The 18,010-nt window shown below is 35.2% G+C and overlaps 1 protein-coding gene across 8 annotated transcripts; it reads right to left on the minus strand.

The window, feature by feature from the left end:
* Positions 1 to 1,600: 1,600 nt before the first annotated feature.
* LOC126608662 (WRKY transcription factor 72A-like) lies at positions 1,601 to 13,288 on the minus strand. Of its 8 annotated transcripts, XM_050276630.1 has the most exons (7): positions 13,096 to 13,243; positions 12,593 to 12,645; positions 9,854 to 10,414; positions 9,387 to 9,500; positions 8,400 to 9,303; positions 8,050 to 8,070; positions 1,610 to 2,765 (listed from the first exon to the last, which is right to left on the minus strand). In XM_050276630.1, exons 3-5 carry the CDS (start codon positions 10,406 to 10,408, stop codon positions 8,413 to 8,415), a joined length of 1,560 nt encoding a protein of 519 aa, XP_050132587.1. In that variant the 5' UTR covers positions 10,409 to 10,414; positions 12,593 to 12,645; positions 13,096 to 13,243; the 3' UTR covers positions 1,610 to 2,765; positions 8,050 to 8,070; positions 8,400 to 8,412. The 8 variants fall into 8 exon arrangements, with proteins under 8 accessions (XP_050132585.1, XP_050132583.1, XP_050132581.1 ...); XM_050276628.1 differs by lacking the exon at positions 12,593 to 12,645 and having other exon boundaries at positions 1,601 to 2,765; positions 9,387 to 9,464; positions 9,854 to 10,417; positions 13,096 to 13,288; XM_050276626.1 differs by lacking the exon at positions 12,593 to 12,645 and having other exon boundaries at positions 1,603 to 2,765; positions 8,050 to 8,067; positions 9,854 to 10,417; positions 13,096 to 13,286.
* Between the last annotated feature and the right edge of the window lie 4,722 nt (positions 13,289 to 18,010).

Raw genomic sequence — 18,010 nt, forward strand, 5'->3', positions numbered from 1 at the left:
TGGAGAGAGGGATGAAGGGTTTGAACCAAGCCGAGGTGGGGACTGGGCTGCAGGTGTATTACAATTTGGGGAAGCTGAGACAAGCTATAGATCAACTGATTAACAAGTATAAGGGTATGAGGATGAAGAGTGTGAGTGCAGCATTGGATATGAAAGCAATTTCAGGGTTGGGAGGAAGCAGGTTTAGGTCGGGTGGGATTAAAGGAGGCGGGGGCACGCCGCAGATTGGCGATGGTGGAAAGGCGAGGGAGGCGATTTGGCAGAGGATGGGGAGTTGTATGGATCAGCTGCATTCGATAATGGTTGCGGTGTGGCACTTGCAGAGGGTGTTGTCGAAGAAGCGCGACCCGTTTGCTCATGTTTCTTTGCTTGATGAGATTATTCAGGTGAGAGGATTTGTTCAATTGTGGCAGACGAAGACCAACCCAATTTGTTTGACCTGGTAGCCATAGTAACGGCGGCCCGACGAAGATCAGCCCAAGAAAATAGAGCCAGGCCCGTCTCAGTCCCCGACACCCAATTCCTCTAAATTATAATCTTCTTCATCATTGGCTTCCTTCCACCCGCAATTCCAAAACCTTCAAACTTCTTCGTTTCGGATCAACCATGGTAACTCCATCTCCGCCTTTAACCATTTGCACAGTCCTCAACGAATCTAAGAGCATGGTCAACGCCCACTCCTGCCACTTCCTAGCCCTCTCAGTCCTCTTCCTCCTCCCTCTCACCTTTTCCTCCACCGTTTACCCCACAATCCAGAACCTCCTTGCCGATCGAGTCCCAGACAACTCCAAGATATTCCTCGAAATCTCATCTTTCGACCCCCATCAGCTCCAACCTATCATCCCCGCCAAAACCCTTCTCATCGCCTTTGCTTTCTCCCTCTTCGCCGTCGTCTTCTCTCTCTGCGCCCTCGGGTCGATCACTTAATGAGCATACAAGTTGGAAAAAGGTGGGTGGTTTTTTTTTTTTGAATTTTTTTTGAAATTTTAATTTCTACGAGAACTCTTAATGACATGTGACGTTTAATCATTGTCCACATAGGCGGTACGTCATCAGTTAACAAGAAACTTAACAGTCAGACTAACGGAACAGACGGAACAGATGTATAAGACTGTTCCAAAACTAACAAGTATGACTTTGAAACGAAAAAAATTTCATATACTAAATGTTAAAAATCATGAAATTTAAAAATGATAAACTGAAATTTACCATATTTTAAATTTTCTAGAATAAATTATGTCCGATAAAATAATACACATGTCAAATTTTAAATTTTAAATGGGAGTACCACAAATAATGTGGAAGTACAGTACTACTTAATAATTTCTCCGTGCATTTATGACTCGCCACTTCTCATGGCATGAGTTGGTAAGCCTTCAATTAGGCCTGGCCCTGGATATACAAAAAAGACTTTCTTGGATGCTCCAAAGTATTTCAACCGTTTTGTTTAAAAGTATAACGATCAGAATTTAACGGTTAAATCCGATACTTTGGAGTATTAAAAAAATGGTAATTTTGTATAAAATCAATAACAAGTTATAATATTGACAATAGATTAACAATATTTATGTTAATTATAAGTAGGTCAATTATGTATTATGATACTTAAATACATTTAAAATAAATAATAATTACAAAATCTGTCACTACAACTGTCACCCACTTGAATTGACACATTGTTTCTCATATTTTTATATTTTGGAATAGATCAATACAAATTTAGTTTCCTGATTCTGTTTTTCACATTTGGATTCAGACGCTGCGTTGTAGTGTCCATTTCCTAGTTCTTTTTTTGCCATCACTCATCGTGCGACTCTTGATTTTTACATTTGGATTCAGTCACTACAATGCAGTGTTCGTTTCTTGGTTCAGTTTTTATATTTGGATTCAAACACACTGCAATGCAATGGCTATTTCTAGGTTTTTTTATTTTTTACATTTGGATTCAGACACTACAATGCAGTATTCATTTCCTGACTCTATTTGTTTTTTCTGACATTTTGATTCAAACACCGTAATGCAGTGTCCGTTTTCTGGTTCTGTTTTTTATACAGTATCTGATTTGGGCTTCAATTAAAACATGCCGAAAGCCAATTTGTCTTTCATTCTCCATCCCAAACCTCTAACCCAACAAAAAACCCAAAAAATCAACTTGCACGTTCCAAAAACAAGACCCAAATTGAAAATGTGTTCATTTCCTGACCCTGTTTTTTTTTTTTTTTTTTGGAGAGAGAGAGAGAGTTCACGTACAGAAAAGAGAGGATTTTTGGGAGAGATGATCATAAACCTTTATATGATTTAATTTGGGGCAAAAAAGTAATTTTATAACTATTTATATGGGCTAGAAACCCATGTAACATTCCTCATTGACCTATGTCTAATTAACAAAAATATTTCATTGATTAAGTTCAAAATAAAAATTGACCATTGATTTATAGTTCATTAGTTTTTATTGACGTTTTACTAAATTTTCTCTAAAAAAATCTAACGGTTAAAATCCGAGTTGAACGCTTCCAGTACCGGATCATCACCATTGGTGCTAATAACCTGCCCAGATGCAACGAAGAGCGGCAGAGTATTCTACAATTCCCAGTTACCTCCCCCTCCAGTCTGCACTTGTATCTGCTTCCGGGCTTCTCACGGGAGCTGACAAAATGTGGTGGTTAGACAGAGCCTGTACTGCATCAGCAATCGATGCATCTGCTTGGACCTCCATCAGCAAGTGATGCCCCTGCATGCATGAAGCGAGCTTTGCCAAGTGTAGGCACTGAATGTTAACGTAAACAGAGGAAGAACGAATGAACAAATAAGAATTCAAGAACTAGAGAGAGAGAGAGAAAGAAAGGTTTAGAGAGAGAAGCTGCAATTGTTGTATTAATCTTTTCTTAACATCTAAGTCATTACAATGATCTATTTATATAACAAACTACCTTTCTAACTGACTAACTAAACATTCAGTCTTGTTTTGACACATGGCATAATCCTAGCCACTATCTATATCCTTACATGCCCCCGCAAACTAATGCCTTGGAGGAACCAAGCATGAGGTTGAAGCAGTGAGACCGAAACAGAGGAGCAATGAGGCCTTTAGTGAGTATATCAGCAAATTGTTCCCGAGAAGAAACAAACTGAACCAAGAGTGTCTTCTTAGCAATGCGTTCACGAACAAAGTGCACATCAATCTCAATATGCTTGGTCCGTTGATGCTGAACAAGATTGAACGACAATGCAATGGCAGAAAGATTATCACAGAAAAGCACAGGAGCATCACAGAGTGGAATATGCAGGAATTTTAACAGTTGCTGAATCCAGTCAAGCTCAGCAGTTGTAGTGGACATAGCCCTATACTCAGCCTCTGTAGAGGACCTGGAAACCGTGTTTTGCTTCTTGGAGGACCATGAAATAGGATTATTCCCCAAAAAGACAACCATACCAGTAGTTGATCGGCGATCATTAGGATCTCCTGCCCAGTCTGCATCACTAAAAGCCTTTAATGAAAAATCACCCCGAGTATAAGAGAGACCAACCAATAGAGTACCCTTGAGATAACGCAAAATACGTTTCACTGCTATGAAATGGGACATCATTGGAGACTGCATAAATTGGCAGACTTGATGAACTGAGAAAGTAATGTCAGGCCGAGTGAAAGTGAGATACTGTAACGCTCCAACAATACTCCTATACGCTGTGGGATTGTTGTATGGAAGACCATCATCCTTTAATAGACGATTATAAGGAAGACAGGGAGTGTCACAGGCTTTGCAATCCAGCATGTCAACCTTGGCCAGTAAATCTTGGATATACTTGGATTGGGACAAGAATAAGCCTTGAGCAGTTTTGGTAACCTGAATCCCCAGAAAGTAATGCAACTCTCCCAAGTCCTTGATGTCAAATTCAGTTGTCAAGGATTGAATAACCTGCTGAATAGCCAAAGAAGAACTCCCAGAGATAATAATGTCATCCACATAAAGTAAGAGGAGGACAATATCACTTCCAACAAACTTAACAAACAAGGAAGAATCAGAATATGTAGACTGAAATCCCAAAGAGGGAAGAAACCTTGTGAACCTCTCATTCCAGGCTCGAGGAGCCTATTTTAAACCATATAGGGACTTATGAAGTCTGCACACGAGCTCAGGATGAGAATGATCTTCAAAACCAGGAGGTTGAGCCATGTAAACCTCTTCATTCAACACTCCATGGAGGAAGGCATTCTTCACGTCCAACTGCCGCAGGGACCAATTAAATTGGGCTGCCAAAGCTAGAACAAGACGCACAGTGGTTGGCTTGACCACTGGACTGAAAGTTTCCCCATAATCCAAGCCAGGCTCTTGATTAAACCCTTTGGCAACCAAGCGGGCCTTATGTCGAGCAATAGAACCATCGAAGTTCGTTTTGAGCTTAAACACCCATTTGCAACCCACCAGATTCTTTTTAGGTGGCAAAGTAACTAGACTCCATGTGTGTTGATTGTGAAGGGCAGCCAACTCTTCTGTCATAGCATTCAACCAAACTGGGGTTTTCAAAGCAGACTTATACGTAGCAGGTTCCACTTGAGCTAAATCAACCGGACTAGAATCATGGAGGTGACTGAGCAACACCTTCTTTTTTATGATACCATCATTACTTCGTGTTTGCATAGGATGGAGATTAAGCGGTGCTATAGGCAAAACCACTTGAAGGTGATCAGAATTGAACAAAGGATCCACAGGGAGTAAAGGGGAAGACCGAGCAGGTGCAGTAATGGACGGAGAAGCAACATTCTCTGGTGATGACAGTGTGCTAGGTAATGATACTGAAGCAGAAGAAGAAGGATTGGGTGAAGAAGACAGGGGAATTGAGGATGAAGAAACATCATCATTCAAGGACAGAGATGATGAGGGTGAGAGTGTAACTGGAGGCTGAACTAAGGTGTTATTCAGATCAAGAACAGGATGTAAAGGGAAAGGCTGAGGGAAAGGTACTTGAACAGATGGAGATAGAGGTTTCATAGACAAATGAGGATATGGGAATCTAGACTCATTAAAGACAACATGTCGAGAGATATAAACTCTACCTGTTAAGACATCACAACATATAAAACCCTTGTACTTTGAGGCATACCCAAGAAAAATACATTCTGTGGTTTTAGGTTGGAACTTGGTTTTGTTGTAAGGTCTCAATAATGGAAAGCAAGAACAACCAAAAACTCGAAGATGATTTAAGATAGGAGGGGTTCCAAAGAGAGCCTCAAAAGGTGAACAATTCTTCAAGATAGGAGTAGGCATACGATTTATAAGGTACACAACAACATGACAGGCAAATGACCAGAAATGAGAAGGCAATTTTGCAGATTGTAGGAGTGTGACAGTGGTCTCAATAATGTGCCTGTGTTTCCTCTCAGCCAAACCGTTTTGTTCTGGAGTATATGGGCACGACTTATGATGTGTAATACCTTTACTATGAAGAAAAGATTGAAGTTTAACACTGGAATATTCCCCACCACCATCAGTTTGTAATGTTTTAATAGATGCTGAGAATTGTGTTTGTACAAAAGAGTAAAACCCAACAAATGTGTCAAAAAAATCTGACTTGTAGACAAGGGGAAATAACCAACAATAACGAGTGCATTTATCAATAAGAGTCACATAGTATTTATAGCCATCAATGGAAGTACATGGAGAAGGACCCCAAAGGTCACTGTGTACAGTTTCAAAAGGAATGACAGACTTATGAGCACTAGACTGAAAAGGCAGTTTAGTAAACTTGCCTTCTAAGCAACCATGACACAGCAATGGGACATCATCCTTTGTACAAGAAATGGAAGACTTATGGAGCATTATTTTGGCTATGTTATTAGTAGGATGACCTAACCTACTATGCCAGAGATGAGAACTGACAGTCTGACCAAGAAATTCAGAAACGGGAGAAGGACCTGGACGATGAAATGTGTGAGGACGTAGGGGTGAACAAATGGGATAGAGTCCATTACTGCAAGGGCCTTTGTATAATATCCTCCATGTGACCTTGTCCTGAATCCAGAAAGAATAAGCATAAAAAATTAACCAACAATTGTTATCAAGACAAATTTTGTGAACTGATAACAAGTTGCTGGAAAGTCTAGGCACATAGAGAACATAATGGAGTTTAAGAGGATGCATAGGTGTTTGAATAATGGAGCTACCAATATGAGATATTTGCAAACCTTCACCATTCGCAGTTTGGACAGTCTCATGTGTGGGATAAGGAGAAGCCAATGACAAGTTACTGAGGTCAGCGGTCATATGATTTGTAGCACCTGAATCAGTGATCCAAATCTGTGGTTGATGAGAGGATGTAGAGGCTGGAGATGATTGAGAAGTAACTGTGTGCATAGCTTGCATATGAGACTGAGGTGGAGCACCAAAGGGAGGAGCAGAAGAAGGATACGCAGTCATAGGTGCTGTAGAATGATGGGGACCACCAAAGTTAGGACCTTTGTCATTGAAGAAGCAATACCAGGTAGTGTGATTTGCTTTACCACAGATGTGACAACCTTGCCTATCCATTGGTTTGGAGTTGCAGAATGGAGCCGTGTGACCAAATGTATTACACAGTTGACAAGAAACCTGTGGTGTGGTATGAGGACTAAAATACTGTGATGGTGAAGGACCAAGAACACCAGGATTCGAATTAGGAAAATTCGTGGAAAACTGCTGTCGAGAATTAGGATGAGGATACCTATTCCCTTGATAAAATTTTCCTTTGCCCTTCTTGTTAATAAAAGGTCGAGAGCCTCCTGAAGAACCAGAATAACCACTATTAAAACCACTATTGTGGCCCGAGAAACCAAGACCAGAACCCCCAGAACGAGGAGGAGTGGTAGAGGACTTAGAACCAGAATTAGTAACCATCATGGCAGTGAGAATCGATGAGTGCACATTGCTGTCAACAATCAGCTCCTCAGCAAGCAATTGTACCCTAAACTCCTTGAGAGAAATAACATTCTCACGACCCCGAATAACACTGCGTAAGGTATTATACTCAGGAGGTAAGCCATTAAGAGCAAGTATAACAATATCCTCATTGGCAAAAGCAACCCCAGCGGCTGACAAATAATCCCAAGCTTCCTTAATACGCTGCAAATATTGAGACACCGAATCTGAACCCTTTCGAATAGTCTGAAAATTCGACTTAAGTTGAAATATACTAGTACGCGATACCACCGAAAAATGTTCCTTCAACCGAGTCCACAGATCACAAGCACTGGTACTACCAATGGCACATGAAATCGCTACAGGAGACAAAGTAGCAGTGATCAACTGCATAAGAGCACGATCGTGCATCTTCCAAACAATATAGTGTTCATTCTCGATTAGAGCTGAACCATCACCAGAACCATCAGAATTAGCAGAACCAGTAACATATCGAGGGGGACACACATGTGAACTATCAACAAAAGCCAAGATGCCATGACCTTCAAGCAACAGTTGCATTTGAAATTGCCAATTCAAGTAATTCGAATCATCAAGCTTCACATTTACAGACGTAGAGATCGTAGAGATAAGACCAGTGATTGGAGACTGTAAAATTTGTAATTGTGATGCACTCACCATAGTTGCAAGAGCAAAAGAACACAATTTATAATAGAGGAAAAATGACAAACACCTGGTGTGCACAAGAAAACCAACAGGAACAGAAACCCTAGAATTTGCAGACTGAGAATACCAGAGTTGTAGATGAAGAATACCAGAATTACAGACAAAGAAGATGAGCGGAAGAATTACAGACAAAGAAGATGAGCGGAAGCATCCAGAGGATCGAAGATTACAGCGCGAGCATCATTGGCTCTTGATACCATGTTAACGTAAACAGAGGAAGAACGAATGAACAAATAAGAATTCAAGAACTAGAGAGAGAGAGAAAGAAAGGTTTAGAGAGAGAAGCTGCAATTGTTGTATTAATCTTTTCTTAACATCTAAGTCATTACAATGATCTATTTATATAACAAACTACCTTTCTAACTGACTAACTAAACATTCAGTCTTGTTTTGACACATGGCATAATCCTAGCCACTATCTATATCCTTACACTGAATACCTGTTGGGCTTCTAATTCCCGAAATCATGATGTGAATACATAGAAGAAAAATGGCATGAAATTAAGCTATCAAATCATGATGTTAATTCTATAATTGTATAAAGTTTTGAGAATAGTTATTGACACTTCGAAAATGTCGTCTTGCATCCTTTTTATGAATACACAAGGGAATATACGGATAACATTTTTGAAGTGTCAACAAACAGTCTCCTAAAATTTTACAATTTGTACTAGTTCTTACATTGTGTATATAACACCTTATGTAATTTACATTACACCATGCCTGTAACTAATCAAGGAAAGATAATGAATAAAAAATCACAAAGATTTGTTCAAGTACCTTGATGCACACCCTATTCCATTTTGGCTTGATGGGATATTGAATTCGACGTCAACGACTCACTCGGCTTCAATTTCAGCCCAGAAGAACTTTCTACAATAGTCCCACTTTTATGGTTTTCTCTGATCCCAGTAGTGCTGCTAGTACCCCCATTGCCTAGAAATGATGTAAGTGCAGCTGCCAAAGCCGATTGAAAGTTCGGGTTCAATGTGATTGCCTTTGTGGCTGTGGCTATTGAGTTGGTTGACATCTGAGGATGATGAAGGGGAGGAGGAGGAGGAGAGGCGTTTTGATTTTGTACGTGGGATTGGTACAATTTATTATGTTCTTGAAAGATTGGTTGCTTTCCGATGTTTAGGGCTGATCCAACTTGGTTAATTCTATTCCCATAATTCCCATAATTGAAATATCCAGAGGCTGTGTGACTGATGCTGTTCCAAGGAGATTGCAACTGCAATGTGTTATTGTGGTCTAAAGAAGACGAGAAGTTGAAAGATGTTGAAGGATATCTTGGGTTGGAAGAAAAGCTGCTGCCCGAGGCCAAGGGGAATCTTCCGAAATGAGAGGGAGTTGGGACGGTGAGATCAAGGGTGATAGTTGGGTGGGAATTGTTGGTTGAGACTGAACTGTTGGGGAAGTAGAAATGTTGCTGTGGTAGCCTTGAATTTTGAGAGAGAGTACTAGTACCACTGAAGTTTAGTCCTTGGAGATTAGTGGAGGCGGAGATGGGCGCGGTGGCGGAGTTGAAGAGGCCTTGTTGGGAGGTGGATGAGTGAGACTGAAGCATGGAAGCAGCGGCGGAGGTGGTCGAGGCCATAGCTGTGGCTGACATTGAAAGTGGGTGGTTGTGGCTTCCTTCGTAGGTTGTGATTAGTATGGACATGTCCTTGGAATTTCTTTGCACCTGAAAAAATTGAACAAGCTTAACTAAGAAAGTAAACCATAGTGGTGCAAGCAGAATTTAACGAATTAAGCAGAAATATATACCTGTTTTCTCACAGGGCAAGACGGTGAGACTGTGCAACGGTAGTACGCTCTAGGGCATGGATTTCCTTTTGCTATTTTCTGTCCATATTTTCTCCATTGACATCCATCATTCATCTATATGATATATATATATATATATATATGTAAGATATTGATCCATAATCTTAAGGACAAGAATAAAATATGATGAAGAATCATTTATATAAAATGACAGTCGCATAATATTTTTATATTGTTAGACCGTGAATCTATATTATTTGTCAGGTTAATTTTTAAATATGCATGTCACCTAAGTCTGCGTATTTGTTAAGCAACGATGTTACCTTATGTCTAACAACACCTAATACCTACTTACCGAACGTTTAATTAAACACTTTGCTGGCAGTAACTTTCAATGCATACAAGCTAGGTTAATTTATGAAATGCATGAAACACTTGGTTGAAAGGTTAAGTTTTGATATACTAACCGTGGGAGCATCGCATCTAGCTCTGACAGAAACCCTAGCTTTCTTTAAATGGGTTTGCTGTGAAACCTCATCCTCTCCACTTCTCGTCGTCTTCAACGTCTTACTAGGCGGCCATATCTCAGTCTGGTCGTCTTCCTTCGGGCCTCCAGAGCTATTATCAGTTGACTGATCAGCAGCTGGTTCAGATCTGCAGCCCAACTCCAGTGCAAGTCCAGCTCCATGCAGCATTTTATCATCATCGTCGTCATCTTTTCCATTAGTAGAACTCAACTGGCTCCGACCATCCTTTCTGGGCTGATCAATACTACTTGAGGTTCTCCCAAGGCTAAGAGATACTAGGTCATCAGCTTCTTCAATATTTTGCTCATGCGTAAAATCACGAGCAGTACTGCTACTACTAGCATCGGTACATTTCTTAGTTTCTTCTTCATTTTGAAGAAGGCCATGAAGATGCATCTGCAGATACTGGTAATCCCTCGAGATTTGGGATAATAACAGCTTTAGCTTTTCGTTTTCTTCCCTAACCTTGACCATTTCTGCTTTTGCTGATTGCATTTCATCCTGCTAGGGCAACACAAATGGAAAATATACAAATATTTATTAAGATTCGAATATAAGATATCTCACTTATAAGTGAAAAAAAATATTAAAATGGAAACTAACTAATTATGATTTACATTTACCGGTTATAATATGTTAAATAGGACTTGCTAAAAAATTTGTGGGGATAGAGTTCAAAAAGCAGAGATTAGATTGTATTAATATCATCCACATGTTAAAGTACATCTATATCAGATGGAATCTTTGTTAATTAAAAATAGGAAAAATTAGGTTCTTATCCTTCTTTTTTCAACTCCATTAATTGAAATCTTATTTCTTTTCAATTTTTCATCAAGGTTCCTCGGTTTTAATAAGCTTCATTAATTATTTCAATAATAAAATATTTTAAATGTCAAGATAATTAAATTTTATTTCTAAATATATTCATTTAATATTAGAAACGTTACATTTAGTATATATATTTATGCTTAATTTTGTATCATATATATTTTTTTTAATTTGTACCCATTTTAATTTGCAACTTTTTTTTTTAAATCGTACCAATTTTATTTTCAGTTTTAGTTTGTATACATATATTAATATATTTTTGTGTACATATTTTTCAAATTTTATTTGAACTCATTTTTTAACCTTTTATTTGCACCAATAATTTACTAATAATGTACCCATTTATCTTTAAAAATGTATTTTTGTAAGTACCTTTTTTTTTTTTTTGTAAAATGTACCCGTTTTCTAATGTAAGACCTATTTATTTTTTTAATCTAAAATGTACCAATTGTTTTTTTAATATAAAATGTACCTTTTTTTGTATACAAAATGTACCCATTTTTTTTTATATAAAACGTATTACCTTTTTTGTATAAAAGGTATCAACTTTTTGTATGTAAAATGTACAGTATAAAAATTACCAATTTCTTGTATGCAAAATGTCAATAATATAAGTATTTTATTTAATATAATTTATCTTAATGACAAATCATGTCATTAAGATAAATTATACATTTTTATATAAGTATAATTTATTTTTTAATATTTTTAGTCCCACAAATCTTAATTTTATTTAAATCTCATTAATATAAGTAACTACAAATATCAAAATTTTATTTAAAATTATAATAACCTACATAGAAATGCATTATTGCATTAATTTCAGGGACTTCCATAAAAAACTGCAAAACCAAGTTTCAATCAAATAACATTGATAAATAGGGAGTGCATCCAAAGTTACCCTTAAAAATAATATTAGACCACACCATTTCATTGACTATATTAAGATATATGATCCGATATCAGATGGAATCTACATCTATATATTGACTTGATGGGTCATGTGTGGTGAACATGTGTGACGAATTTTCAAGTCTAGCACGTGGATAACACAAATTGGATGACGTGGAGTATGTGTGGCCTTTGGACTGCAAAGGTGGTCAACCTATTCTAATACAATGAAGAAGGTTCTATCATACAATATAAGAAGTAGCCCAACCTCTTATATATAAACCTTTCAAAATTTCTTCTTTTATCGATGTAAGACTCTTTTACCTTCATATCCTCACATGTGGTAGATTCATCTTAATTAAGTCATAGGTTCTTATGATAAGTCAGATCTTATCACATGACATAGATGATTGAGATATCATCAAATATCAATGGCGGATTCAAGACACCATTTTTTTTTTACATATACATTTAACTAAATAACTTTTCTTTAATTATGCATAGTATTGAGTGGTTCGATAAAAATGAATACTATGGCTAAAATATCCAAGTGTTATATAATATTGAAGCCACACCCATATATATGTAAGATCAGTTATATTTCATAATAAAATAGAAATTAAAATTAAGATCAGCTTAACATATATACCTAAAGAACATATTAAGGAAGATTGATGTTTTGTTTTTACCATTAAAAAGGAGAAATTACTGTAACTCTAAAAATATCCACATGTGCTTAATTTCCTTGGTTTTTCACCCTTTACTTATGGATTTTATCGTATATATATGGCCAAAATTTAGCATTCAATTTCATAAATGTTGACTTTTATAGAAAATTTCATACATAACCAAAACTACACTTGATTACACCCAAATACTCTCAAACTTAAAAACAATAAACCTCAAATCCACATGTGCTTATTTTCCTTGGTTTTTTGCCCTTTATTTCCCTAGTTTTACCTGTTTGTGGTTGACAAGGGCTCTATCTTTTCCAGTAGGAGGAGGCTTCAAGTCTGGTTCAACATCCCACCCATAATTATGATATATTCATGGAGATTGAGGAAGATTACAATCAATAAAACTCTATGAGAATTATTTCGTGGTATCATGGTGGAATATGAGAACACTAAAAAGAGTCGAAACATCATAAGACAGACGTCACAAACATATATATGCACATCGATAAACAGTGAAAATTTGGAAGATTAATTAATAAATCTCCTGGCGGCCTTCACTACAATAATCTTAATCTCATATTAACTACCAAACTTCATCATCAATCCAGTTAGAATATATTTACTAAACTCGCTTAACTCAAAATGTAATGATTATTTCACCAAATACCAAGTTTTGGTATTGGTCGATTATTGTAAAACAAGTTTAAGTGATAGCCCAACTCATCTTAAATTTCAATTTGAAATATAAATATATGTATATGTGCATAATTAAATGAAATATTTTACCTTGGTTGTCTCCATGGGAGTACCCTCTTCATGATCACCATCCGATTTCACAGTATTGTCTTCCACATCTGTTTTGCCAAGAAAAGACCTTTCCTCATGAGTATTATTATTCTCCATTAATGCTTTTGAAGGCCTCGTTGGTATTTCCATGGCTGCAGTTTGGCTTCTTGTATATGCGTTGGGAGAGATATATAAAGCCTGCAGATCTTGACTTTGTGTGTCTGTATTCCATATATAACCATACCAGTGCTTATCTTTAATTTACATATACACAAAAATATATATTTTAGTTATAATAAAAAATATATTATACATATGCATGTGTATATATATATATATATATAGGAAAAATTAGTATCCGGTCTCTAGTTATTAATTATGTTCATATATATATATATATGAAAAATTAGTATCCGATCCCTAGTTACTAATTATGTTCATTGACTGAGACCTTACTAGCTAGTTTTCAGATTTTGATCAAAGTCCTTAGTATTAATGTGTTAATGAATTTATATGTAAGTTTAATAATTTTCAAAAGAAAAATTAGTAGTTGGTTTAGAGTTTTACTACCACCCTTATTAAACTCCTAATTAATTTCCAATTCAAAATCTTTCTATAATAAAAAAATAAATATGAATAAGTTTTTACCCATTAATTTTTTTTTTTGTAAAAAGACTTTTAATTTTTAAATCTTAAGTGTACACATTCTTATAATTTTTGTAATTTTTTAAAGGGTAAATTACACTTTACCACCTCAGGTTTGAGGTCTATTGCAACCTCATACAACATCTTCGAAACATTTCACTTTCATACCTCAAGTACTATTTTATTTCAATATAATACATCTGTTACATTTTCCATCAATTGATCCGTTAAGAGTTGACGTGGCTGCCAAATTTGTGCCGCATGACAAATAATTTTTTATACATTAAAATATTATAATAATTTACCCTATTAAAAAAAAAAACTAAAAACCTAGAATCCCTACCTCCTCTGCAACCCCCCACCCCAGCTCCCCTCTCACCCCTAGAAACCCCTTACCTCATTCATTTCTCTCTCCGATTCTTTGAGCTTGTTCTCTTGGTTTGTTCCGATTCCCAGATCAAACCCCATCTTTTTTTTCCTCGATTTATTCTGATTCTCGCATCAAAATCCTACCTTTTTTTTTCTCTGTTCTTGCTCTATTTTGGTTGGATTTCGGCGAAGAAAACAGCGATTTCTTCAGAAATTGGGACATGGGTTTTTTTAAGAAGTCCCAGGTGGTGGACGGAGGCATGGAAACCGAAGACAAGAAGTGGGTAATCGTTGGAATCTCTGTACGAACTTGCTTAAAGCCGGTAAAGAGAGTGGAGGAGAGGGAGGTGAAGAGAGTGGGGGTGGGTTTTTGGATGGGCGGGGAGGTGAAGAGAGTAGAGGAGATGGAGGTGGTCGGGGGAATGGGATTCTGGGTTTTCAATGTTTTTTTTAATAGGGTAAATTATTATAATATTTTAATGTATAAATGTTTTCTTTTTGCCATGTGACACAAATTTGGCAGCCACGTGGCACAAATGTGGCAGCCACGTTAGCTCTTAACGGATCAATGGATGGAAAATGTAACGGATGTATTATATTGAAATAAAATAGTACTTGAGGTATGGAAATGAAATGCTTTGAAGATGTTATATGATATTGCAATAGACCTCAAACCTGAGGTGATAAAGTGCAATTTATCATTTTTTAAATCTTAAATGCACCCATTCATAAATATATCAATTTATTATATGTAAAATATATCATTTTTAATATAAAATGTACCCCTTCTTTTATATAAAATTCATTCAATTTTTTTAATTTATTTTTTTAACTTACATGGGTACATTCTATTTCGTTGATTTGAGAATGTATCCATGTTAAGTTTAATTGAAGAAATTTAATAATGTTATCAAGCTTAATATCTTCTTTCTTTTTCTTTTTTTTTTTTGAAAAATGTACCCATGTTTTGGTACAATATTTTTTTGGTTAATTTTGATGAATATACCCAAGTTTATACATGCATACAATATATTGGAGAGCATAATTTATCATTTAATATTTTTAATTCCACAAATTATAGGTTTTATTTAAAATCTCATTAATATAAACAACTACAAATATCATTTTTAATTTAAAAAATATATAATAATCTATCTAGAAATACATTATTGTATTAATGTCAATGATTTTGATCAAAAACTGAAAACCAATAAGGTTTCAGTCATAGAACATGGATAGTTAGGGACCGCATCTAAAGTCTGTCATATATATATATATATATATATATGTTATTAATGTCAACAATCCAAACACATTTTTTTAAGGAGGAGCCGGGTACTAGCCAAATAACCCCCAAGAAGCAAGTCGATAATTTAAGTTTAAACCATTTTTTTCCCAGTTTAATTTTAAACCATTGTACTTATTTATAATTAAGTAAATATATATGTATAAACAAACGTAGCTAGCTAGCTAACAAACTAATTTCAACTTCAACGTTCTTGAGCGAGAGAGGAGAAATTTTGTAAGTAATTAGAGAACAAGTCACATCGAAGAATTGCCTGCAATTGTATGTAGAAAAGTCAAGTTGAAGAATTGCCTGCAATTGTATGCAAAAAAGTCACACGACTGCATAATATTATTCTCGTTAATCTCATCCAGCGTCATCAAACTTTTAATTCCAGTGACTTCCTTCGTAGCCCTCTCTCAATCTCACAGGCCCTCATTCAGATTTACGGTGCAAGTTCAGTGCAATTTTTAATTTTTTTTACACCATTATTGTTTTATTCTTGGAAGTTTTTCAGAACCAGAGGGGAAGTTTATTTATTTTTAAACAAATGTCACAGTTCACAACTTAAAGAAATATGGGTGGTCAACTACTGTGTTAGAATTTTCTATATGCACGTCGTATGTAATGTGTACGTGATCATCGTGTTCAAAAACCTATCAAGTTGCAGACAATACTTTTTTTGTGATAGTTTCTGTGTGCTAGTCAAATTTGACATGAGAAGGCAGTCAGTTATGGTGAACTATCGGGTTTGTTTGATGTGTCTAGCTAGCTTCATGTGTGCGCGCACCAGTGTTAGCTAGGTCAACCAAGCAAAATGATTTTGTTATTGTAATGAAATGGGAGAGAATATTTTCACTAAATACTAGTAGTGTTTTTATGACTTAATCAATATAGATAGGGGTGTGCTATCCACACACCCCTTTTTACTTCTCTCACACCCATGTTAATTTATATCCTTTGATCTTCTTCAATTCATCTGATCCGAATGCCAAAAATTAAAAAGGTGTGAGAGAAGTAAAAAGAGGTGTGTGGATATCACATCCCTATAGATAATAAGTATTCGGAGGGCTGTTCATAGTATTATTTTATACAACGATATATTAACACTACAACATGAGAATATTTAGAACGAGCCACTAAGCTGTAATATTTAGTGACAAGGACTGCACAGATTGACATTTTTTTTGTATAAGATAGTTTTGAAGATAGATTGATAAATTTTGAAGTTTTCTTAATAGTGAAAGGTGAAGCTCAATATAAAATTTGAAGGTAAATCTTAAGTCGGATCCCAATAAATGCACTCGTGAGAATTCAAATTCAGTTATTAAAAATTACAAATCTTTTCTCGCGTTTCACTAAACCACCTATTAAAGTTTCAAATTTGGTATTATCCAATCTGCAACGTGCCACCATCATAACATAAATAACTTGGGTTGCATCAAGTAATTAATTTCCATTATAAAATTAAAACATATTTCTGTAACAATTTTTTTAAAATAAAACATAATTCTGACCCTTCGAAAGCCACAGTTGTCGAATGTCGACATAGTTGTCAACTTAGAGTGTATATATAATGTATCAATTGGCATTTAAAAACAAAACGATGACCATGCATGTGTCTTTGGAGCATATATAAATACAATGAACTTCGCCTTATTTTTTTTTTTTTATATATTAATTTATTTGCTTATATAGTAAAGTCCTCGGTGTACGATGAACACATCAAATTAATACTTGGGACACTTTGGATGCGGTCCTTATCTATCAATATTCTTTGATTGAAACCTTGTTAGTTTTTAGTTTTTGATTGAGGTCCCTGATATTAATGTAATAATGTAAGTTACTATATTTTTTTAATTAAAAATTAAAAATTGAAATTTGTAATTGTTTATATTAATGAGATTTTAAATAAAACCCATAATTATGGGATTAAAAATAATAAAATATAAATTATTCTCTCTATTATATTGTGTGTGTGTATATACATATATGTATGGGTACATTAACCAAAATTAACAAAAAAAGTTATTGTACCACATGGATACATTCTCAAAATCAACGAAAAATAATGTACCCATATAAGTTTAAACATAGATTAAAAAATTTGAATGAATTTTATATTAAAAAAGGGTACATTTTACATATAACAAATTGATATATTTGAGAATGGGTACATTTAAGATTAAAAAAATTGAAAAATTATATGAATGGGTACATTTAAGATTAAAAAATTGAGAATCTTTTTATATATAAAAAAAAACTAATAGGTACAAACTTAATTTAATTTAATTTTTTATTATTTTGGAAATGTTTGAATTGAAAATTAATTAGAAGTTTAATAGAGGTGTGAGTATTAAACCCTAAATTAATTACTAATTTTTATATTAAAAAATTATATAATAAACATGTAAATTCATTATCACATTAATGCTAGGGACTTGAATCAAAATTTAAGAACTAATAAGGTGTTAGTCAATGAATAGTAAAAACTAGGGACCGGATACTAATTTTTCCTTAATACTTTGTAAATAGGTCGTTTACAAAGACATCGATCTTTGCCCATGGCCACTATATACAAACTATCCACCTGTATTTTTTTTACCTATTATACAC

This window comes from Malus sylvestris, chromosome 16, assembly GCF_916048215.2.
Source record: "Malus sylvestris chromosome 16, drMalSylv7.2, whole genome shotgun sequence".
In the NCBI taxonomy this organism is placed as follows: domain Eukaryota; kingdom Viridiplantae; phylum Streptophyta; class Magnoliopsida; order Rosales; family Rosaceae; genus Malus; species Malus sylvestris.

What these genes read in the sequence shown, in the direction of transcription:
- LOC126608662 (XM_050276626.1), bottom strand. Translation starts at nt 13,245, where the DNA reads ATGGAAATACCAACGAGGCCTTCAAAAGCATTAATGGAGAATAATAAT. An exon ending in CTAGATGCGATGCTCCCACG is followed by an intron (nt 9,501 to 9,853) that starts GTTAGTATATCA and finishes TATATCATATAG; the next exon opens with ATGAATGATGGATGTCAATG. An exon ending in CTTGCCCTGTGAGAAAACAG is followed by an intron (nt 9,304 to 9,386) that starts GTATATATTTCT and finishes CAATTTTTTCAG; the next exon opens with GTGCAAAGAAATTCCAAGGA.